We start from the raw sequence: 27669 nt of genomic DNA on the forward strand, positions 1-27669 counted from the left end.
ATACATATACTATCATAGAACAGTAGCTGTACCAATACAACATACATATACTATCATATAACAGTAGCTGTACCAATACAAGATACATATACTATCATAGAACAGTAACTGTATCAATACAAGATACATATACTATCATAGAACAGTAGCTGTTCCAATACAAGATACATATACTATCATAGAACAGTAGCTGTACCAATACAACATACATATACTATCATATAACAGTAGCTGTATCAATACAATATATATATACTAATATAGAACAGTAACTGTATCAATACAATATATATATAATATCATAGAACAGTAACTGTATCAATACAAGATACATATACTATCATAGAACAGTAGCTGTACCAATAAAACATACATATACTATCATAGAACAGTAGCTGTATCAATGCAACATACATATACTATCATAGAACAGTAACTGTATCAATACAAGATAAATATACTATCATAGAACAGTAACTGTATCAATACAAGATACATATACTATCATAGAACAGTAGCTGTTCCAATACAAGATACATATACTATCATAGAACAGTAACTGTATCAATACAAGATACATATACTATCATAGAACAGTAGCTGTATCAATACAACATACATATACTATCATAGAACAGTAACTGTATCAATACAAGATACATATACTATCATAGAACAGTAACTGTATCAATACAAGATACATATACTATCATAGAACAGTAGCTGTATCAATACAACATATATATACTAATATAGAACAGTAACTGTATCAATACAATATATATATATATACTATCATAGAACAGTAGCTGTATCAATACAATATATATATACTATCATATAACAATAACTGTATCAATACAACATGTATATACTATCATAGAACAGTAACTGTATCAATACAACATACATATACTATCATATAACAGTAGCTGTATCAATACAATATACATATACTATCATAGAACAGTAGCTGTATCAATACAATATATATATATACTAATATAGAACAGTAACTGTATCAATATAAGATACATATACTATCATATAACAGTAGCTGTATCAATACAACATACATATACTATCATAGAACAGTAACTGTATCAATGCAACATATATATACTATCATAGAACAGTAGCTGTATCAATACAACATATATGTACTATCATACAACAGTAGCTGTATCAATACAACATATATGTACTATCATAGAACAGTAACTGTATCAATACAACATACATATACTATCATACAACAGTAGCTGTATCAATACAACATACATATACTATCATAGAACAGTAACTGTATCAATACAACATGCATATACTATCATAGAACAGTAACTGTATCAATACAAGATACATATACTATCATAGAACAGTAGCTGTATCAATACAATATATATATACTAATATAGAACAGTAGCTGTATCAATACAATATATATATACTAATATAGAACAGTAACTGTATCAATACAACATGTATATACTATCATAGAACAGTAGCTGTATAAATACAACATACATATACTATCATATAACAATAACTGTATCAATACAACATACATATACTATCATATAACAATAACTGTATCAATACAACATACATATACTATCATAGAACAGTAACTGTATCAATACAACATACATATACTATCATATAACAGTAGCTGTATCAATACAACATACATATACTACCATTCAACAATATATGTATTAATACAACTTTATACATATACTATCATACAACAGTAGTTGTATTAATACAATAATATACATATACTACCATTCAACAATATATGTATTAATACAACAATATACATTGACTACCATGCTACAGTAGCTATATAAATACAACAATATACATTGACTACCATGCTACAGTCGCTATATAAATACAACAATATACATTGACTAACATGCTACAGTAGCTGTATGAATACAAGAATGTCTCCGTATACATATACAACAATACATTTATATATGTGGTGAGGGATACTACATTTCTATATGAATGTTTGGAATGGTTTTGTCTATTATTACTAAGAAAGAAGTCGAGCTAACAATGATGTTTATCTTACTTTGATCTTATTTCTGAATGTTGTGAATTTAATGGTTTCAAATTAACAATAATCACCAGTGATATAGAACTATTTAACTAATGTTTACTGTCAGTTTCTACTTACCCCAACTGATGACCACGATCCTTAGCTTGAGCTGGTCAACACTTTGTACTTTAACACACTCTAAGTACACCATCAGAACAATACACAGCAGCATACAAAATGCACTCAAGAGAAAGAATGTTAACACCGAAGCTACCAAAGTATAATAATTCTGGAACAGAAGAAAATACTTTTTCTTATTTAGTAGGAATACAAATTTGTGTGGTTGTGGTAACTCTCAATGTATTATATTACTATGTATGACGTGAATATTGACTGTACTGCTAAACATTTGGTTTTTGAATAACTCCATGCCTTTAATTTTTAACAAAGTGTAGAATCATAAGTTAGTCTTTATTTTCAGCCTAATGGCCTTTACTTACAACGTGATTTAAGAAATGATCTTATATATTAAGGACCTTTACTTATAATGCACCTTTATATATAACCTGATTTAAGAATAACATAACCTTGTGTTATTGAATGAAACTGTATTTTATCAAAGTAGTAATAATTTACAGACTGCATAATAGGTCAATTAGGTTGAACTTAGTCCCTGGTTGTCACACATACAAGTTCATGGTCATTAGGCATGATGTTTAAAAATCATTTTCTGAAATAGTCTCCTAGAGTAGAGAATAATAAGTTTTTCTTTCTTATGTTGTTTGGGCACATTACTCATAACAAAACTAGGGTGCATGGTGTTGTTTGGACACATTACTCATAACAAAACTAGGGTGCATGGTGTAGAAACACAATGGTGGAGAACAACATTTCATTCGTCTTCAGTTTCTTCTAACAAATAATTTACGTCACTGCAGCAAATGAAACAAAAAATTTAAAAGATCGGATGTAAATTTTTATTTTGTAAATCAGTTAAGTAAATTCTGTCATTATCACACATGTACACGGGTATGGTTTAAGGAGTGCTTTAGCTTTAATATATAATCATTATGACACTACTATCAACTCTGAAACTGTATGGAAGTTATTTACAGAAAAGCATCCCAGAAGAATAGTGTGTTAATATTTTATTTCAGTAATGCATACGTGTAGGTAAATGATAGCAGGTGATTGAAATGGTTAATATACTATTATTGTACGGAACTGTTTAAATTAATAGTATAAGTTAATCATTAATAATTACTCTGTATATAGATAATACAACACTTTACTGTAATAAGACATGCATATTTATGTTGACTTAAGCTTAACTCTCCATATTTATGTTGACTTAAGCCTAACTCTCCTTGCAGTGTTAGAACAGAATGGTCATTTGTTGACTTTTCATTGGATGTTTGTGGATTTTTTATTAACAGGCATGCAACTGTTTAAACTATATTTCATGGAAATTTGATTTCAGATTTAATCTCACACAATCTATTTTTTTTTACAATTTTACGGGGTACATGCCCCCATAACATTAACATGCTGATTGTGCTTCACACAAAGATGTGTCGATCTTTAATCTCACAAATTAAAATGGGTCTGATGTTATAAATATTTACCTGTGACAAAGAGCCGAACAAGGCTCTTAGGAATATACTATAAAATCCAATCATTGTAGAAGTAAATTGTACTTTAAGAACTGTAATGACTCCATTTGTCTGCCTAAAGGAGAAGAAAAGGCTTGGTGGAAGTCACAAACATGTAAAAAAAACTGTTCAACTTCACACTTTTTACCCAGGAACTTATTACTCTACAGAACTTTCATTAGAAGTGTAAAGATGCACACTCAGAATCGTTACTACACAACTCAGTGCCCAAAATGGGCACATTTGTGTCTTATACGTCATTCATAACAGAGCAATATTCCCTATAATAATGTGTATCTAAATTACTCACACAAAAGTAACTTATTTACCATCAAAATCATGTTCATTTCAGTTCTGTGTTTCTAAGTACTCTAACAAACAACACTATAATTACTAAATTTCAAAAACAAATTTCTTTAAATCTCCATAACTACATACACCCCTTACCGTAGATGTTTCTTTGCATGTAAAGAATTGTTGGCAATAAATATTGTTCCAGTTTGGACAATAATAAAAATAAGTTTATTTTATTTTAACGGATGAATATAAGCACTGCAACAAATCAGTCACAAATTTAATTATTAATCCAAACAATAATACAGTCACAAATTTCAATTATTAATCTAAACAATAATACAGTCACAAATTTCAATTATTAATCTAAACAATAATACAGTCACAAATTTCAATTATTAATCTAAACAATAATACAGTCACAAATTTAATTATTAATCCAAACAATAATACAGTCACAAATTTCAATTATTAATCTAAACAATAATACAGTCACAAATTTAATTATTAATCCAAACAATAATACAGTCATAAATTTCAATTATTAATCTAAACAATAATACAGTCACAAATTTCAATTATTAATCTAAACAATAATACAGTCACAAATTTAATTATTAATCCAAACAATAATACAGTCACAAATTTCAATTATTAATCTAAACAATAATACAGTCACAAATTTAATTATTAATCCAAACAATAATACAGTCATAAATTTCAATTATTAATCCAAACAATAATACAGTCACAAATTTAAATTATTAATCTAAACAATAATACAGTCACAAATTTAGATTGTTAATCCAAACAATAATACAGTCACAAATTTCAATTATTAATCTAAACAATAATACAGTCACAAATTTAATTATTAATCCAAACAATAATACAGTCATAAATTTCAATTATTAATCCAAACAATAATACAGTCACAAATTTCAATTATTAATCTAAACAATAATACAGTCACAAATTTAGATTGTTAATCCAAACAATAATACAGTCACAAATTTAGATTATTAATCCAAACAATAATACAGTCACAAATTTCAATTATTAATCCAAACAATAATACAGTCACAAATTTAAATTATTAATCTAAACAATAATACAGTCACGATTTTAAATTATTACTCTAAACAATAATACAGTCACAAATTTAGATTATTAATTTAAACAATAATACTAGTAACAACTTATGTTACTGATTTGATGCTATATCTTTTTTTCATTCACATGTGGCATATTGTTCTGTTTTCATATGTTTAAAAGAAGCAATGCTCTCCTCACATTTATATAACTAACTTGAGTAATTTCTTGGTTCAAACCTTGGACTCACAGAACGTGGTACTTACTTCCAGCACATGACAAGTTGAGAGAGAGTGAAGGACAATAAACTAATACAACCAATACATCCAGTTCCAGTAACCTTGTCAAAACCTTTGAGAGTATCTCCTTTGGTCTGAAACAGTCATATAACGTACAAAAAACTTTACTATTATTGAATAATTTTTTGTTAGGTTACTTTATAAAGAAACTTTGTTACTTCTTGCAAGTATTACCACTGTCAAAGTAACAAACACATTTTATGTTCTGAAGATAAGATTATAAAAACATCAAACCTCTCAGTTCACAATATTCACTCAACAAGAACTTTCATGACCAAAAAACTTAACTTCTCAACACCAACATAAATATATATTATCATGTTCTAATTTATTGAGTGGAGGTTTCAGCAAACACCAACATAAAAATAAACATCATGTTATAATTTATTGAGTGGAGGTTTTAGTAACTACCAACATAAATATAAACATCATGTTCTAATTTCTTGAGTGGAGGTTTTAGTAACTACGAACATAAATATAAACATCATGTTCTAATTTATTGAGGGGAGGTTTTAGTAACTACCAACATAAATATAAACATTATGTTATAATTTATTGAGTGGAGGTTTTAGTAACTACCAACATAAATATAAACATCATGTTCTAATTTCTTGAGTGGAGGTTTTAGTAACTACCAACATAAATATAAACATCATGTTCTAATTTATTGAGGGGAGGTTTTAGTAACTACCAACATAAATATAAACATTATGTTCTAATTTATTGAGAGGAGGTTTTAGTAACCACCAACATAAATATAAACATTATGTTCTAATTTCTTGAGTGAAGGTTTTAGTAACCACCAACATAAATATAAACATCATGTTCTAATTTATTGAATGGAAGTTTTAGTAACCACCAACATAAATATAAACATCATGTTCTAATTTCTTGAGTGAAGGTTTTAGTAACCACCAACATAAATATAAACATCGTGTTCTAATTTATTGAGAGGAGGTTTTAGTAACCACCAACATAAATATAAACATCATGTTCTAATTTATTGAATGGAAGTTTTAGTAACCACCAACATAAATATAAACATCATGTTCTAATTTCTTGAGTGAAGGTTTTAGTAACCACCAACATAAATATAAACATCGTGTTCTAATTTATTGAGTGGAGGTTTTAGTAACTACCAACATAAATATAAACATCATGTTTTAATTTATTGAATGGAAGTTTTAGTAACCACCAACATAAATATAAACATCATGTTCTAATTTATTGAGTGGAGGTTTTAGTAACTACCAACATAAATATAAGCACTATGTTCTAATTTATTGAGTGGAGGTTTTAGTAACTACCAAACATAAATATAAACATCATGTTCTAATTTCTTGAGTGAAGGTTTTAGTAACTACCAACATAAATATAAACATCATGTTCTAATTTATTGAATGGAAGTTTTAGTAACCACCAACATAAATATAAACATTGTGTTCTAATTTATTGAGTGGAGGTTTTAGTAACTACCAACATAAATATAAACATCATGTTCTAATTTATTGAATGGAAGTTTTAGTAACCACCAAATATAAATATATAACACCATCTTCTAATTTATTGAGTAAAGGTTTAATTCATTTCCCAACACCAACCTGGATGATATATTCATAATTATTCCATTACAAAATACCTAAACAACATTGAAGACTCAAATTTTCAATAATTTTATCGACCCGAAATGATATTGGAATAAAATAATAATAGTTGAAATGTGAATCTTATATTTTATAGTTACTATTTAAGGGCATCGTGCAAAAGATTTGAGCTTACTGTTTCTAGAAAGGAAGAGAGCACTAAGATGAAGGTTCCGACCCGGTCACAAACACACACCACCTGTTTCCCAAAGATAATTTTATCACAGTGGTCAAGGTCATACTCTAATTTCCTAAATTGAAAAATAAAGTTATGATGATTATTTACACCAGTAACAGTTATAATAGTAATAATGAATTATTTTTATTACACATACATCACTAATTAAAACAAGAATGAAAAATATTAAAGTAAGTTGATAGCTATAGTTTGTTTCATCCATGTGCTACTTATTTTAAAAATGCTGTGTTATTACTGAATGAATATATTAATAACCACACCACATAAAGAAGACTGGTTACAGATATATACTTAATAACCACACCACATAAAGAAGACTAGTTACAGATGTATACTTAATGACCATACCAGGTAAAAAAGACTGGTTACAGGCATGTATGTCATAACCACAACAAGTAAATAAGGATGGTTACAGATATATATTTAATGACCACACTACATAAAGTAGACTGGTTACAAATATATGCTTAATAACCACAGCACATAAAGAAGACTTGTTACAGATATATACTTAATAACCACACCACATAAAGAAGACTAGTTACAGATGTATACTTAATGACCATACCAGGTAAAAAAGACTGGTTACAGGCATGTATGTCATAACCACAACAAGTAAATAAGGATGGTTACAGATATATATTTAATGACCACACTACATAAAGTAGACTGGTTACAAATATATGCTTAATAACCACAGCACATAAAGAAGACTTGTTACAGATATATACTTAATAACCACACCACATAAAGAAGACTGGTCACAGATATATACTTAATAACCAAACCACATAAAGAAGACTTGTTACAGATATATACTTAATGACCACACCAGATAAAGAAGACTGGGTACAGATATATACTTAATGACCACACCAGATAAAGAAGACTGATTACAGATATATACTTAATAACCACACCAGATGAAGAAGACTGATTACAGATATATACTTAGTAACCACACCACAAAAACCAGAAGACTGGTTACAGATATATACTTAATAACCACACCACATAAAGAAGACTGCTTACAGATATATACTTAATGACCATACCACATAAAGAAGACTGGTTACAGATATATACTTAATAATCACACCACATAAACAAGAGTGGTTACAGATATATACTTAATAACCACACGAGATAACGAAGACTGGTTACAGATATATACTAAATAACCACACCACTTAAAGAAGACTGCTTACAGATATATACTAAATAACCACACCACTTAAAGAAGACTGCTTACAGATATATACTTAATAACCACAGCACATAAAGAAGACTGGCTACAGATATATATTTAATAACCACAGCACATAAAGAAGACTTGTTACAGATATATACTTAATAACCACACCACATAAAGAAGACTGGTCACAGATATATACTTAATAACCACACCACATAAAGAAGACTGGTTACAGATATATACTTAATGACCACACCACATAAAGAAGACTGATTACAGATATATACTTAATAACCACACCAGATGAAGAAGACTGATTACAGATATATACTTAGTAACCACACCACAAAAACCAGAAGACTGGTTACAGATATATACTTAATAACCACACCACGTAAAAAAGACTGATTACAGATATATACTTAATAACCACACAAGGTGAAGAAAACTGATTACAGATATATACTTAATGACCACACCACAAAGAGGAAACTGGTTACAGATATGTACTTAATGACCACACGAAGTAAAGAAGACTGGTTACAGATATATACTAAATAACCACACCACTTAAAGAAGACTGCTTACAGATATATACTAAATAACCACACCACTTAAAGAAGACTGGTTACAGATATATACTTAATAACCACATCAATAAAGAAGATGGTTACAGATATATATTTAATAACCACAGCACATAAAGAAGACTGGTTACAGATATATACTTAATGACCACACCACATAAAGAAGACTGGTTACAGATATGTACTTAATAACCACACCACATAAAGAAGACTAGTTACAGATGTATACTTAATGACCATACCAGGTAAAAAAGACTGGTTACAGGCATGTATGTCATAACCACAACAAGTAAATAAGGATGGTTACAGATATATATTTAATGACCACACTACATAAAGTAGACTGGTTACAAATATATGCTTAATAACCACAGCACATAAAGAAGACTTGTTACAGATATATACTTAATAACCACACCACATAAAGAAGACTGGTCACAGATATATACTTAATAACCAAACCACATAAAGAAGACTTGTTACAGATATATACTTAATGACCACACCAGATAAAGAAGACTGGGTACAGATATATACTTAATGACCACACCAGATAAAGAAGACTGATTACAGATATATACTTAATAACCACACCAGATGAAGAAGACTGATTACAGATATATACTTAGTAACCACACCACAAAAACCAGAAGACTGGTTACAGATATATACTTAATAACCACACCACATAAAGAAGACTGCTTACAGATATATACTTAATGACCATACCACATAAAGAAGACTGGTTACAGATATATACTTAATAATCACACCACATAAACAAGAGTGGTTACAGATATATACTTAATAACCACACGAGATAACGAAGACTGGTTACAGATATATACTAAATAACCACACCACTTAAAGAAGACTGCTTACAGATATATACTAAATAACCACACCACTTAAAGAAGACTGCTTACAGATATATACTTAATAACCACAGCACATAAAGAAGACTGGCTACAGATATATATTTAATAACCACAGCACATAAAGAAGACTTGTTACAGATATATACTTAATAACCACACCACATAAAGAAGACTGGTCACAGATATATACTTAATAACCACACCACATAAAGAAGACTGGTTACAGATATATACTTAATGACCACACCACATAAAGAAGACTGATTACAGATATATACTTAATAACCACACCAGATGAAGAAGACTGATTACAGATATATACTTAGTAACCACACCACAAAAACCAGAAGACTGGTTACAGATATATACTTAATAACCACACCACGTAAAAAAGACTGATTACAGATATATACTTAATAACCACACAAGGTGAAGAAAACTGATTACAGATATATACTTAATGACCACACCACAAAGAGGAAACTGGTTACAGATATATACTTAATGACCACACGAAGTAAAGAAGACTGGTTACAGATATATACTAAATAACCACACCACTTAAAGAAGACTGCTTACAGATATATACTAAATAACCACACCACTTAAAGAAGACTGGTTACAGATATATACTTAATAACCACATCAATAAAGAAGATGGTTACAGATATATATTTAATAACCACAGCACATAAAGAAGACTGGTTACAGATATATACTTAATGACCACACCACATAAAGAAGACTGGTTACAGATATGTACTTAATAACCACACCACTTAGAAAAGACTGGTTACAGATATATACTTAATGACCACACCACATAAAGAAGACTGGTTACAGATATGTATCTCATAACCACAACATGTAAGTAAGGCTGGTTACAGATATATACTTAATGACCACACCACATAAGGAAGACTGGTTACAGATATGTATCTCATAACCACAACATGTAAGTAAGGCTGGTTACAGATATATACTTAATCACCACACCACATAAAGAAGACTGGTTGGAGATATACACTTAATAACCACACCACATAAAGAAGACTGGTTACAGATATATACATAATAACCACACCACATAATGAAGACTGATTACAAATATATACTTAATGACCACACCACAATAAGAAGACTGGTTGGAGATATATACTTAATAACCACACCACATAAAGAAGACTGGTTACAGATATATACTTAATAACCACACCAGATAAAGAAGACTGGTTACAGATATATACTTAATATCCACACCACATAAAGAAGACTTGTTAGAGATATATGCTTAATAACCACACCACATAAAAAAGACTGATTACAGATATATACTTAATAACCACACCACAAAAAGGAAACTGGTTACAGATATGTACTTAATGACCACACCACAATAAGAAGACTGGTTACAGATATACACTTTATAACCACACCACATAAAGAAGACTGGTTACAGATATATACTTAATAACCACACCACATAAAGAAGACTGGTGGAGATATATACTTAATAACCACACCACATAAAGAAGACTGGTGGAGATATATACTTAATAACCACACCACGTAAAGAAGACTGGTTACAGATATGTATCTCATAACCACAACATGTAAGTAAGGCTGGTTACAGATATATACTTAATAACCACACCACGTAAAGAAGACTGGTTACAGATATGTATCTCATAACCACAACATGTAAGTAAGGCTGGTTACAGATATATACTTAATGACCACACCACATAAAGAAGACTGGTTACAGATATATACTTAATATCCACACCACATAAAGAAGACTTGTTAGAGATATATACTTAATAACCACACCACGTAAAAAAGACTGATTACAGATATATACTTAATAACCACACCACAAAAAGGAATCTGGTTACAGATATGTACTTAATGACCACACCACAATAAGAAGACTGGTTACAGATATACACTTAATAACCACACCACATAAAGAAGACTGGTTACAGATATATACTTAATGACCACACCACATAAAGAAGACTGGTGGAGATATATACTTAATAACCACACCACATAAAGAAGACTGGTGGAGATATATACTTAATAACCACACCACGTAAAGAAGACTGGTTACAGATATGTATCTCATAACCACAACATGTAAGTAAGGCTGGTTACAGATATATACTTAATAACCACACCACGTAAAGAAGACTGGTTACAGATATGTATCTCATAACCACAACATGTAAGTAAGGCTGGTTACAGATATATACTTAATAACCACACCACGTAAAGAAGACTGGTTACAGATATGTATCTCATAACCACAACATGTAAGTAAGGCTGGTTACAGATATATACTTAATCACCACACCACATAAAGAAGACTGGTTGGAGATATACACTTAATAACCACACCACATAAAGAAGACTGGTTACAGATATATACATAATAACCACACCACATAATGAAGACTGATTACAGATATATACTTAATGACCACACCACAATAAGAAGACTGGTTGGAGATATATACTTAATAACCACACCACATAAAAAAGACTGGTTACAGATATATACTTAATAACCACACCAGATAAAGAAGACTGGTTACAGATATATACTTAATATCCACACCACATAAAGAAGACTTGTTAGAGATATATACTTAATAACCACACCACGTAAAAAAGACTGATTACAGATATATACTTAATAACCACACCACAAAAAGGAAACTGGTTACAGATATGTACTTAATGACCACACCACAATAAGAAGACTGGTTACAGATATACACTTAATAACCACACCACATAAAGAAGACTGGTTACAGATATATACTTAATAACCACACCACATAAAGAAGACTGGTGGAGATATATACTTAATAACCACACCACGTAAAGAAGACTGGTTACAGATATGTATCTCATAACCACAACATGTAAGTAAGGCTGGTTACAGATATATACTTAATAACCACACCACGTAAAGAAGACTGGTTACAGATATGTATCTCATAACCACAACATGTAAGTAAGGCTGGTTACAGATATATACTTAATGACCACACCACATAAAGAAGACTGGTTACAGGTATGTATGTCATAACCACAACAAGTAAATAAGGCTGGTAGTAGCTCTGATCTAAGTCAGGTTCTGAAACTTGTTAAAACTTTTTACTCACTTTTGTGAATAATCAATTCGTCCACATGTGATGTTATGAGCTGATCCCTGTAATAATAGATATTTATGTTAGTGTGAATGCAAAACTAAAATAGATTTACTATTTGTTCATGTTTACTCTTATTTGAGTGTTACTGACACAGCGTATAGTACAGAATACTTGACTAATTTATTATGTTTGTAAAAACTGTAAGAAAATTATTCTTGAAATTCACTTTTTTCAGCCACCTCTCAGAATTGGACACAAATACCTTTTAACACATTTGTAAGCTGTAGTTTCAGTTTTATTTGATGAAGGTATACCGACCAATCTTGTGCTAACACTGAATGAAAGTTATGCAAAGCATTGACGAATAACTAAAATACTGCTAACGTTTCTATTTATTCTAAATTACGTATATTACCGAATATTAAATTAAAATATTGGTTTTAGAACATATCTGACAGTCCCTTTTCCACAAAACGTTTGTACTTTGTCTACAGTTTTCTGTGAAGCATTCATTAGCAATTGAACAGAAAACTGTTCTTGTTCTCACCATTCATTAACAAGTGAACAGAAAACTATTCTTGTTCTCACCATTCATTTACAAGCGAACAGAAAACTGTTCTTGTTCTCACCATTCATTAACAAGTGAGCAGAAAACTGCTCTTGTTCTCACCATTCATTAACAAGCGAACAGAAAACTATTCTTTTCTCACCATTCATTAACAAGCAAACAGATAACTATTCTTGTCCTCACCATTCATTAGCAAGCGAACAGAAAACTATTCTTGTCCTCACCATTCATTAGCAAGCGAACAGAAAACTATTCTTGTCCTCACCATTCATTATCAAGTGAACAGAAAACTGTTCTTGTTCTCACCATTCATTAGCAAGTGAACAGAAAACTATTATTGCCCTCACCATTCATTAATAAGTGAACAGAAAACTATTCTTGTCCTCACCAGTCATTATCAAGTGAACAGAAAACTGTTCTTGTTCTCACCATTCATTAGCAAGTGAACAAAAAAACTGTTCTTGTTCTCACCATTCAGTACAAGTGAAGAAATAATGTTTTTGTACTTACCTAAACCTTGTTCATTTCTCATGAACAACTTATGTCTTACATCATTCTGATATTAATTAGAATATCTCTGCATAGATACAAATTAAAAAGGCATGAACAATTTACATTTTAGAGGTCAAGCCCTGCTAAACAAAGTTTAACCAACAAACCCTATTATTTGCTATTTCTTGATTCATGCGTATGTTAGATATCCTTGTTATACTGATTAATGCACTACATTCTTATGATAAAACACATGAAAAATATTTTATAGGAAATGAAGAATTAGCTATACATTAATCCACATACCAGAATCTTTTTATTAGGCTTAGCTACACATTATTCCACATACCAGAGCCTTCTTATTAGGCTTAGCTACACATTAATCAACATACCAGAATCTCCTTATTAGGCTTAGCTTCACATTAATCCACATACCAGAACCTCTTTCTTAGGCTGAAGACTTAACTGTAACTTCACACTACCAGCTTCAGGTTTTGAAATTCCTTCCCATCATCATGGCTACACCCACTACTTGTGAAAATGGTTCATGTGTTGCTTGGTCTTCTATTCTGCTAAACAGTATCATTTTTTAGTTCACAATTTAATACACAGATCTCAACTCACATAATTTTCCTACTTTATAAACAACTTTTCAACAGAAATAAAGAAACAAACACATAATTTTTGAACATATTAATCAGCTCTTGTGAGATCATAACAATGTTTGCAGTTTATTATTTATTTTAATACAAGAAAGATACAAAATAAATATTGAAATTTATAACCTGTGGTAAACTGAGATCAGGCTATAAAGATATATTTGTAGTGTTCATGATGTCAGAAAAATTTATAGGTTCAATATGTCTTGATACCAAACACTATAAACCAGGTGCTTTTGAAAGGTGGACATTTTTTCTTTAGGGTCAAACTTGGATTACACATCTGATACACAGTGTTAAAGATAATGCTATATGAGAGTTGATACACTGTAATAAAAATAGTGTCACATTACAGTTGAAATGCTGTAATAAAGATAGTCCCATGTTACAATTGATACACTGTGATAAAGACAGTGTCATGTCACAGTTTAAACAATTGGTAGTGTCAAGTTACTATTTGAATACTGTAATAAAGATAGTGTTCTCTTACAGTTCATACACTGTGATAAAGATAGTGTCATGTTGCAGTTGATACGCTGTGATAAAGATAGTGTCATGTTACAGTTGATATAGTGTGATAAAGATAGTGTCATGTTACAGTTGATATAGTGTGATAAAGATAGTGTCATGTTACAGTTGATATAGTGTGATAACGATAGTGTCATGTTACAGTTGATATAGTGTGAAAACGATTGAGTCATGTTACAGTTGATACACTGTGATAAAGATAGTGTCATGTTACAGTTGATACACTGTGATAAAGATAGTGTCATGTTACAGTTGATACAGTGTGATAACGATAGTGTCATGTTACAGTTGATATAGTGTGATAAAGATAGTGTCATGTTACAGTTGATACACTGTGATAAAGATAGTGTCATGTTACAGTTGATACACTGTGATAAAGATAGTGTCATGTTACAGTTGATTCGCTGTGATGAAGATAGTGTCATGTTACAGTTGATATAGTGTGATAACGATAGAGTCATGTTACAGTTGATACACTGTGATAAATATAGTGTCATGTTACAAATGATACACTTTAATAAAGACAGTTTCATGTTCCTGTTTAAGAAGTTGATAGTGTCATGTTACAGTTGATACACCATGATAATGGCAGTGTACTGTTACAGTTAATACACTGTGATAACAATAGTGTCACGTTACTGTTTAAATACTTGGTAGTGTCATATTTATGTTTTAACAGTTCGTAGTGTCATGTTACTGTTTAAATAATTGGTAGTGTCATATTTATGTTTTAACAGTTCGTAGTGTCACTTTACTGTAACAATTGTAAGCACTGAGTACTGTTTACAACATAATAAAATAACGGATTTATTACAGTACAACTAAAACTATTTATATCCTTAAAACTTCTAGAATTATATATCTCGGTGAGTGAACACAATATTTATTTTAAACTCATAATTATACATTCTACTTTATTACAAAAGAATTTCTGAAAATATAAAACAGAAAACGTTCAATTAGTATACAAAAATCGTACTTTCTTAAGGTCTGGACTCTGGTTGGAAGAAAGTATGTCATATTTCTGTAGAACACAGCAGCTACAGTTACATTATCTTTCACTGTGAGGAAAAGATGAATATTCAATAAACGTGACTGGGAAAGAAAGAATTCCAAACAACATAAACTACTGGTATTCAAATGGACGTTAAACAAAACATAATATATGTATAAAGTACTGGTATTCAAATGGACGTTAAACAAAACATAATATATGTATAAACTACTGGTATTCAAATGGACGTTAAGCAAAACATAATATATGTATAAAGTACTGGTATTCAAATGGACGTTAAGCAAAACATAATATATGTATAAAGTACTGGTATTCAAATGGACGTTAAACAAAACATAATATATGTATAAAGTACTGGTATTCAAATGGACGTTAAACAAAACATAATATATGTATAAAGTACTGGTATTCAAATGGACGTTAAACAAAACATAATATATGTATAAAGTACTGGTATTCAAATGGACGTTAAACAAAACATAATATATGTATAAAGTACTGGTATTCAAATGGACGTTAAACAAAACATAATATATGTATAAAGTACTGGTATTCAAATGGACGTTAAACAAAACATAATATATGTATAAAGTACTGGTATTCAACTGGACGTTAAACAAAACATAATATATGTATAAAGTACTGGTATTCAACTGGACGTTAAACAAAACATAATATATGTATAAAGTACTGGTATTCAACTGGACGTTAAACAAAACATAATATATGTATAAAGTACTGGTATTCAAATGGACGTTAAACAAAACATAATATATGTATAAAGTACTGGTATTCAAATGGACGTTAAACAAAACATAATATATGTATAAAGTACTGGTATTCAAATGGACGTTAAACAAAACATAATATATGTATAAAGTACTGGTATTCAACTGGACGTTAAACAAAACATAATATATGTATAAAGTACTGGTATTCAAATGGACGTTAAACAAAACATAATATATGTATAAAGTACTGGTATTCAAATGGACGTTAAACAAAACATAATATATGTATAAAGTACTGGTATTCAAATGGACGTTAAACAAAACATAATATATGTATAAAGTACTGGTATTCAAATGGACGTTAAGCAAAACATAATATATGTATAAAGTACTGGTATTCAAATGGACGTTAAACAAAACATAATATATGTATAAAGTACTGGTATTCAAATGGACGTTAAACAAAACATAATATATGTATAAAGTACTGGTATTCAAATGGACGTTAAACAAAACATAATATATGTATAAAGTACTGGTATTCAAATGGACGTTAAACAAAACATAATATATGTATAAAGTACTGGTATTCAAATGGACGTTAAACAAAACATAATATATGTATAAAGTACTGGTATTCAAATGGACGTTAAACAAAACATAATATATGTATAAAGTACTGGTATTCAAATGGACGTTAAACAAAACATAATATATGTATAAAGTACTGGTATTCAAATGGACGTTAAACAAAACATAATATATGTATAAAGTACTGGTATTCAAATGGACGTTAAACAAAACATAATATATGTATAAAGTACTGGTATTCAAATGGACGTTAAACAAAACATAATATATGTATAAAGTACTGGTATTCAAATGGACGTTAAACAAAACATAATATATGTATAAAGTACTGGTATTCAAATGGACGTTAAACAAAACATAATATATGTATAAAGTACTGGTATTCAAATGGACGTTAAACAAAACATAATATATGTATAAAGTACTGGTATTCAAATGGACGTTAAACAAAACATAATATATGTATAAAGTACTGGTATTCAAATGGACGTTAAACAAAACATAATATATGTATAAAGTACTGGTATTCAAATGGACGTTAAACAAAACATAATATATGTATAAAGTACTGGTATTCAAATGGACGTTAAACAAAACATAATATATGTATAAAGTACTGGTATTCAAATGGACGTTAAACAAAACATAATATATGTATAAAGTACTGGTATTCAAATGGACGTTAAACAAAACATAATATATGTATAAAGTACTGGTATTCAAATGGACGTTAAACAAAACATAATATATCTATAAAGTACTGGTATTCAAATGGACGTTAAACAAAACATAATATATGTATAAAGTACTGGTATTCAAATGGACGTTAAACAAAACATAATATATGTATAAAGTACTGGTATTCAAATGGACGTTAAACAAAACATAATATATGTATAAAGTACTGGTGTTCAAATGGACGTTAAACAAAACATAATATATCTATAAAGTACTGGTATTCAAATGGACGTTAAACAAAACATAATATATGTATAAAGTACTGGTATTCAACTGGACGTTAAACAAAACATAATATATGTATAAAGTACTGGTGTTCAAATGGACGTTAAACAAAACATAATATATGTATAAAGTACTGGTATTCAAATGGACGTTAAACAAAACATAATATATGTATAAAGTACTGGTATTCAAATAGATGTTAAACAAAACATGATATATATATGAAGCACTGTTATTCAAATGAATATTACAGAGTACAACCAAAAAATAACACACATCAAAAAATTAATAGTGAATACCACAACACCAAATAACTTTGGTTTTACAGCAAGTTAAAAGAGAATAAAATAGAATAAATAGTTACAAACATTACATTTATAGATAAATATTTATTTACAGTTTCATTCAGGTGAGGTAGAAGAAACTTTGAATCCTTCCATTATTTTAAACATCAATTTGGTGTTCTTCTGAGGATTTACAATGCTAGAAATAGGTTTTGATACCTCTGATAGGCAGAGCAAACATAGCCTACTATGTAGATTTGTGCTTAACTAATTTCGATTATATCTAATACGTACCATACTAGCTAGTTAGCTGGAATGTTAGTTAGTTTTAATTTCGACTGTGTCTAATGTGTATCATTCCAGCATTACCTCGTTTTAATTTCGACTGTATCTAACGTGAATCATTACAGCATTACCTAGTTTTAATTTCGACTGTGTTTAATGTGGATCATTCCAGCATTAATTAGTTTTAATTTCGACTGTATCTAATGTGTATCATTCCAGCATTACCTAGTTTTAATTTCGACTGTATCTAATGTGCATCATCCCAGCATTACCTGGTTTTAATATTGAGTATTACTTTTGTTTTTTAACACATGGGTTAGTAAGCTTTCGAACATTAAATTAACATCTAAAGTTATAGAACTGAGTGAAAAACAAACAGTTATAAGTTTCATAATATTTCATTTAGTATCACCATGGTGTCACCTGTAATGTCGGTGTGAAATACAGTGCCTTTGCTGTAAAACCTGTGGTTGTAATACAAGCTCTGTGGGCATGTTTTACCCAACAATCTAGTAATTCTATATTAAAAGTTTTCAGAAAGGTCATACTATTTTTTAAAGGCCTTAGATGTTGTGTGTTGAAGGTAATACTGAGCTTATTGTTCAACCACTCAGACGTCCTGTTATTTTGGTGGTTTGCTTCAAGACTGGAAAATGTAAGAACATGTCTGGAGACTCCTATGACTCGTTTAATTTCAAGAACTGTAATAAAGAAAGTGTTGCAATCAAATGAAATAGAAAAGCATTAAATACTCAGTAGGTTTTGTTAGAAAAGCCTGAAAGACACCAATATTGTAAACTACACATGTTAATCTCAAAACAATTCAATTATACATTCCAGGTAAACATAAAGTTACTTAATGTGAATACAACTTAAAGGTTTTGAATGTTGCAAGACAACTAAGACACTTTCTACAATGAACAAAATGCCAGTTTTTGTATCACCTGGCTGTGGATTTTTAACATTTCTCCCAACTTTTGCAAATGGTTTTTGTCTGATTTACTACCTCTAACAAAGTTCGATTATCATATGTATGTAACTACAATGTTAGGTATTTATGTAGCTGTTAAACACAATACAAGTAACACAAATACAATACAAGTAACACAAATACAATACAAGTAACACAAGTACAATACAAATATCAAAAATACAAGTATCAGTAAGTACCATGAGAAACTCATTACTGTAAGCATGCTGTTACAGGACCTCAGAAAGTACCATAACAAACTCATTACTGTAAGCATGCTGTTACAGGACCTCAGAAAGTACCATAACAAACTCATTACTCTAAGCATGCTGTTACAGGGTCTCACAAAGAATCTTCAGGAAACAATTTACTGTAATAAAACACACTAGGAAACTTTACCGTAATGAATAATTATTACCTCCTATGGTAAAACAATAAGGGCATAGAAGAGGTTACATAGAAAATAAAATGGTACATGTAAATCTTAGTTGGCTCTACCACTGAATATATTACCTGGTATCATTACAACACCGGCTACGTAAAACACTGCTACAATAAACTGTATAGTGCAGCTAACTTACACATACAGGACACCTCTGACAAACACTATAGTTTTATTAATAAACTGGATAGAGTCAGCTAACTTACACATACAGGACACCTCTGACAAACACTATAGTTTTATTAATAAACTGGATAGAGTCAGCTAACTTACACATACAGGACACCTCTGACAAACACTATAGTTTTATTAATAAACTGGATAGAGTCAGCTAACTTACTCATACAGGACACCTCTGACAAACACTACAGTTTTATCAATAAACTGGATAGTGTCAGCTACCCTACTCATACAGGACAGCTCTGACAAACACTATAGTTTTATTAATAAACTGGATAGTGTCAGCTAACTTACACATACAGGACACCTCTGACAAACACTATAGTTTTATTAATAAACTGGATAGTGTCAGCTAACTTACTCATACAGGACACCTCTGACAAACACTACAGTTTTATCAATAAACTGGATAGTGTCAGCTACCCTACTCATACAGGACAGCTCTGACAAACACTATAGTTTTATTAATAAACTGGATAGTATGAGCTAACTTACTCATACAGGACACCTGTGACAAACACTACAGTTTTATCAATAAACTGAATAGTTTCACTTAACTTACTCACCCAGGGATTTTCTGGCAAACACTAGAGTTTCACCAGCTGTTGTGAAAGAACCTTTCATCAAACCATGATTCAGAAGAAGTTCATGAATGTGGACGAAATACTGAAAAGAAGAGAAACTGGTGGTTAAAAGAGATTATTGTTTTATTATACTAGAGGAGAAACACCTGGTGATTAAAACAGATTATTCTTTTATTATACTAGAGGAGAAACAACTGATGCTTAAAACAGATTATTCTTTTATTATACTAGAGGTTCTCATCTGGTGGTTAAAACAGATTATTGTTTTATTACACCAGAGTAGAAACATCTTGTGGTTAAAACAGATTATTGTTTTATTATACTAGAGGAGAAACATCTGGTGATTAAAACAGATTATTGTTTTATTATACTAGAGGAGAAACACCTGGTGATTAAAACAGATTATTGTTTTATTATACTAGAGGTTCTCATCTTGTGGTTAAAACAGATTATTGTTTTATTATACTAGAGGAGAAACATCTGGTGATTAAAACAGATTATTGTTTTATTATACTGGAGGAGAAACAACTGGTGCTTAAAACAGATTATTGTTTTATTATACCAGAGTAGAAACATCTTGTGGTTAAAACAGATTATTGTTTTATTATACTAGAGGAGAAACACCTGGTGATTAAAACAGATTATTGTTTTATTATACTAGGGGTTCTCATCTGGTGGTTAAAACAGATTATTGTTTTATTATACTAGAGGAGAAACATCTGGTGATTAAAACAGATTATTGTTTTATTATACTAGAGGAGAAACACCTGGTGATTAAAACAGATTATTGTTTTATTATACTAGAGGAGAAACATCTGGTGATAAAAACAGATTATTGTTTTATTATACTGGAGGAGAAACAACTGGTGATTAAAACAGATTATTGTTTTATTATACTGGAGGAGAAACAACTGAAGCTTAAAACAGATTATTGTTTTATTATACTAGAGGAGAAACACCTGGTGATTAAAACAGATTATTGTTTTATTATACTAGAGGAGAAACACCTGGTGAATAAAACAGAATATTGTTTCATTATACTAGAGGTTCTCATCTTGTGGATAAAACAGATTATTGTTTTATTATACTAGAGGAGAAACATCTGGTGATTAAAACAGATTATTGTTTTATTATACTGGAGGAGAAACAACTGGTGGTTAAAACAGATTATTGTTTTATTATACTAGAGTAGAAACATCTTGTGGTTAAAACAGATTATTGTTTTATTATACTAGAGGAGAAACATCTGGTGATTAAAACAGATTATTGTTTTATTATACTGGAGGAGAAACAACTGGTGATTAAAACAGATTATTGTTTTATTATACCAGAGTAGAAACATCTGGTGATTAAAACAGATTATTGTTTTATTATACTAGAGGAGAAACATCTGGTGATTAAAACAGATTATTGTTTTATTATACCAGAGTGGAAACATCTGGTGATTAAAACAGATTATTGTTTTATTATACTGGAGGAGAAACAACTGGTGATTAAAACAGGTTATTGTTTTATTATACCAGAGTAGAAACATCTGGTGATTAAAACAGATTATTGTTTTATTATACTGGAGGAGAAACATCTGGTGATTAAAACAGATTATTGTTTTATTATACTAAAGGAGAAACATCTGGTGATTAAAACAGATTATTGTTTTATTATACTAGAGGTTCTCATCTGGTGGTTAAAACAGATTATTGTTTTATTATACTAGAGGAGAAACATCTGGTGATTAAAACAGATTATTGTTTTATTATACTAGAGGTTCTCATCTGGTGATTAAAACAGATTATTCTTTTAATATACTGGAGGACAAACAACTGGTGATTAAAACAGATTATTGTTTTATTATACTAGATGAGAAACAACTGGTGCTTAAAACAGAATATTGTTTTATTATACTAGAGGTTATCATCTTGTGGTTAAAACAGATTATTGTTTTATTATACAAGAGTAGAAACAATATGTGGTTAAAACAGATTATTGTTTTATTATACTAGAGGAGAAACATCTGGTGATTAAAACAGAATATTGTTTTATTATACTAGAGGTTCTCATCTTGTGGTTAAAACAGATTATTGTTTTATTATACTAGAGGAGAAACATCTGGTGATTAAAACAGAATATTGTTTCATTATACTAGAGGTTCTCATCTTGTGGTTAAAACAGATTATTGTTTTATTATACTAGAGGAGAAACATCTGGTGATTAAAACAGATTATTGTTTTATTATACTGGAGGAGAAACAACTGGTGCTTAAAACAGATTATTGTTTTATTATACTAGAGAAGAAACATCTGGTGATTAAAATAGATTATTGTTTTATTATACTAGAGGTTCTCATCTGGTGATTAAAATAGATTATTGTTTTATTATACTAGAGGTTCTCATCTGGTGGTTAAAACAGATTATTGTTTTATTATACTAGAGGTTCTCATCTGGTGGTTAAAACAGATTATTGTTTTATTATACTGGAGGAGAAACAACTGGTGCTTAAAACAGATTATTGTTTTATTATACTAGAGGAGAAACAACTGGTGCTTAAAACAGATTATTGTTTTATTATACTAGAGGAGAAACAACTGGTGCTTAAAACAGATTATTGTTTTATTATACTAGAGGAGAAACATCTGGTGATTAAAACAGATTATTCTTTTATTATACTAGAGGTTCTCATCTGGTGATTAAAACAGATTATTGTTTTATTATACTGGAGGAGAAACAACTGGTGCTTAAAACAGATTATTGTTTTATTATACTAGAGCAGAAACACCTGGTGATTAAAACAGATTATTGTTTTATTATACTAGAGGAGAAACATCTGGTTATTAAAACAGAATATTGTTTCATTATACTAGAGGTTCTCATCTGGTGGTTAAAACAGATTATTGTTTTATTATACCAGAGTAGAAACATCTTGTGGTTAAAACAAATTATTGTTTTATTATACTAGAGGGGAAACATCTGGTGATTAAAACAGATTATTGTTTTATTATACTGGAGGATAAACAACTGGTGCTTAAAACAGATTATTGTTTTATTATACTAGAGGAGAAACACCTGGTGATTAAAACAGATTATTGTTTTATTATACTAGAGGTTCTGATCTGGTGATTAAAACAGATTATTGTTTTATTATACTGGAGGAGAAACAACTGGTACTTAAACAGCTTATTGTTTTATTATACTAGAGGAGAAACATCTGGTGGTTAAAACAGATTATTGTTTTATTATACTAGAGTAGAAACATCTTGTGGTTAAAACAGATTATTGTTTTATTATACTAGAGGAGAAACATATGGTGATTAAAACAGAATATTGTTTTATTATACTGGAGGAGAAACAACTGGTGATTAAAACAGATTATTGTTTTATTATACTAGATGAGAAACAACTGGTGCTTAAAACAGATTATTGTTTTATTATACTAGAGGAGAAACAACTGGTGCTTAAAACAGATTATTCTTTTATTATACTAGAGGTTCTCATCTGGTGATTAAAACAGATTATTGTTTTATTATACTTAAGGAGAAACAACTGGTGCTTAAAACAGATTATTGTTTTATTATACTAGAGGAGAAACACTTGGTGATTAAAACAGATTATTGTTTTATTATACTAGAGGAGAAACATCTGGTTATTAAAACAGAATATTGTTTCATTATACTAGAGGTTCTCATCTGGTGATTAAAACAGATTATTGTTTTATTATACTAGAGGAGAAACATCTGGTGGTTAAAACAGATTATTGTTTTATTATACTACAGGTTCTCATCTGGGGATTAAAACAGATTATTCTTTTATTATACTGGAGGAGAAACAACTGGTGATTAAAACAGATTATTGTTTTATTATACTAGAGGAGAAACATCTGGTTATTAAAACAGAATATTGTTTCATTATACTAGAGGTTCTCATCTGGTGGTTAAAACAGATTATTGTTTTATTATACCAGAGTAGAAACATCTTGTGGTTAAACAGATTATTGTTTTATTATACCAGAGTAGAAACATCTTGTGGTTAAAACAGATTATTGTTTTATTATACTAGAGGTTCTCATCTGGTGGTTAAAACAGATTATTGTTTTATTATACTAGAATAGAAACATCTTGTAGTTAAAACAGATTATTGTTTTATTATACTAGAGGAGAAACATCTGGTGATTAAAACAGATTATTGTTTTATTATACCAGAGTAGAAACATCTGGTGATTAAAACAGATTATTGTTTTATTATACTGGAGGAGAAACAACTGGTGATTAAAACAGATTATTGTTTTATTATACCAGAGTAGAAACATCTGGTGATTAAAACAGATTATTGTTTTATTATACTGGAGGAGAAACAACTGGTGATTAAAACAGATTATTGTTTTATTATACTAAAGGAGAAACATCTGGTGATTAAAACAGATTATTGTTTTATTATACTAGAGGTTTTCATCTGGTGGTTAAAACAGATTATTGTTTTATTATACTAGAGGAGAAACATCTGGTGATTAAAACAGATTATTGTTTTATTATACTAAAGGAGAAACATCTGGTGATTAATACAGATTATTGTTTTATTATACTAGAGGTTCTCATCTGGTAGTTAAAACAGATTATTGTTTTATTATACTAGAGAAGAAACATCTGGTGATTAAAACAGATTATTGTTTTATTATACTAGAGGAGAAACATCTGGTGATTAAAACAGATTATTGTTTTATTATACTAGAGGTTCTCATCTGGTGGTTAAAACAGATTATTGTTTCATTATACTAGAGGTTCTCATCTGGTGATTAAAACAGATTATTCTTTTATTATACTGGAGGAGAAACAACTGGTGATTAAAACAGAATATTCTTTTATTATACTAGAGGTTATCATCTTGTGGTTAAAACAGATTATTGTTTTATTATACAAGAGTAGAAACAATATGTGGTTAAAACAGATTATTGTTTTATTATACTAGAGGAGAAATATCTGGTGATTAAAACAGAATATTGTTTTATTATACTAGAGGTTCTCATCTTGTGGTTAAAACAGATTATTGTTTTATTATACTAGAGGAGAAACATCTGGTGATTAAAACAGATTATTCTTTTATTATACTGGAAGAGAAACAACTGGTGCTTAAAACAGATTATTGTTTTATTATACCAGAGAAGAAACATCTGGTGATTAAAATAGATTATTGTTTTATTATACTAGAGGTTCTCATCTGGTGATTAAAATAGATTATTGTTTTATTATACTAGAGGTTCTCATCTGGTGGTTAAAACAGATTATTGTTTTATTATACTAGAGGTTCTCATCTGGTGGTTAAAACAGATTATTGTTTTATTATACTGGAGGAGAAACAACTGGTGCTTAAAACAGATTATTGTTTTATTATACTGGAGGAGAAACAACTGGTGCTTAAAACAGATTATTGTTTTATTATACCAGAGAAGAAACATCTGGTGATTAAAATAGATTATTGTTTTATTATACTAGAGGTTCTCATCTGGTGATTAAAATAGATTATTGTTTTATTATACTAGAGGTTCTCATCTGGTGGTTAAAACAGATTATTGTTTTATTATACTAGAGGTTCTCATCTGGTGGTTAAAACAGATTATTGTTTTATTATACTGGAGGAGAAACAACTGGTGCTTAAAACAGATTATTGTTTTATTATAATAGAGGAGAAACAACTGGTGCTTAAAACAGATTATTGTTTTATTATACTAGAGGAGAAACATCTGGTGATTAAAACAGATTATTCTTTTATTATACTAGAGGTTCTCATCTGGTGATTAAAACAGATTATTGTTTTATTTTACTGGAGGAGAAACAACTGGTGCTTAAAACAGATTATTGTTTTATTATACTAGAGGAGAAACACCTGGTGATTAAAACAGATTATTGTTTTATTATACTAGAGGAGAAACATCTGGTTATTAAAACAGAATATTGTTTCATTATACTAGAGGTTCTCATCTGGTGGTTAAAACAGATTATTGTTTTATTATACCAGAGTAGAAACATCTTGTGGTTAAAACAGATTATTGTTTTATTATACTAGAGGGGAAACATCTGGTGATTAAAACAGATTATTGTTTTATTATACTGGAGGATAAACAACTGGTGCTTAAAACAGATTATTGTTTTAGTATACTAGAGGAGAAACATTTGGTGATTAAAACAGATTATTGTTTTATTATACTAGAAAAGAAACACCTGGTGATTAAAACAGAATATTGTTTCATTATAATAGAGGTTCTCATCTTGTGGTTAAAACAGATTATTGTTTTATTATACTAGAGGAGAAACATCTGGTGGTTAAAACAGATTATTGTTT

At 29.5% G+C, this 27669-nt stretch overlaps 1 protein-coding gene across 1 annotated transcript in view; it reads right to left on the minus strand.

The window, feature by feature from the left end:
* The window catches only part of LOC143241749 (uncharacterized), an 83180-nt gene that overhangs the window by 14235 nt on the left and 41276 nt on the right, over positions 1 to 27669 (minus strand). Inside the window, exons 11-17 of the mRNA XM_076484972.1 lie at positions 21325 to 21424; positions 14546 to 14613; positions 13063 to 13109; positions 7167 to 7281; positions 5355 to 5461; positions 3676 to 3778; positions 2189 to 2339 (exon numbers count right to left, since the gene is read on the minus strand). Coding sequence (XP_076341087.1) covers positions 2189 to 2339; positions 3676 to 3778; positions 5355 to 5461; positions 7167 to 7281; positions 13063 to 13109; positions 14546 to 14613; positions 21325 to 21424 — 691 coding nt within the window. The remainder of the gene's footprint in view (positions 1 to 2188; positions 2340 to 3675; positions 3779 to 5354; positions 5462 to 7166; positions 7282 to 13062; positions 13110 to 14545; positions 14614 to 21324; positions 21425 to 27669) is intronic.

This window comes from Tachypleus tridentatus, unplaced genomic scaffold (assembly GCF_004210375.1).
Source record: "Tachypleus tridentatus isolate NWPU-2018 unplaced genomic scaffold, ASM421037v1 Hic_cluster_1, whole genome shotgun sequence".
NCBI lineage: Eukaryota > Metazoa > Arthropoda > Merostomata > Xiphosura > Limulidae > Tachypleus > Tachypleus tridentatus.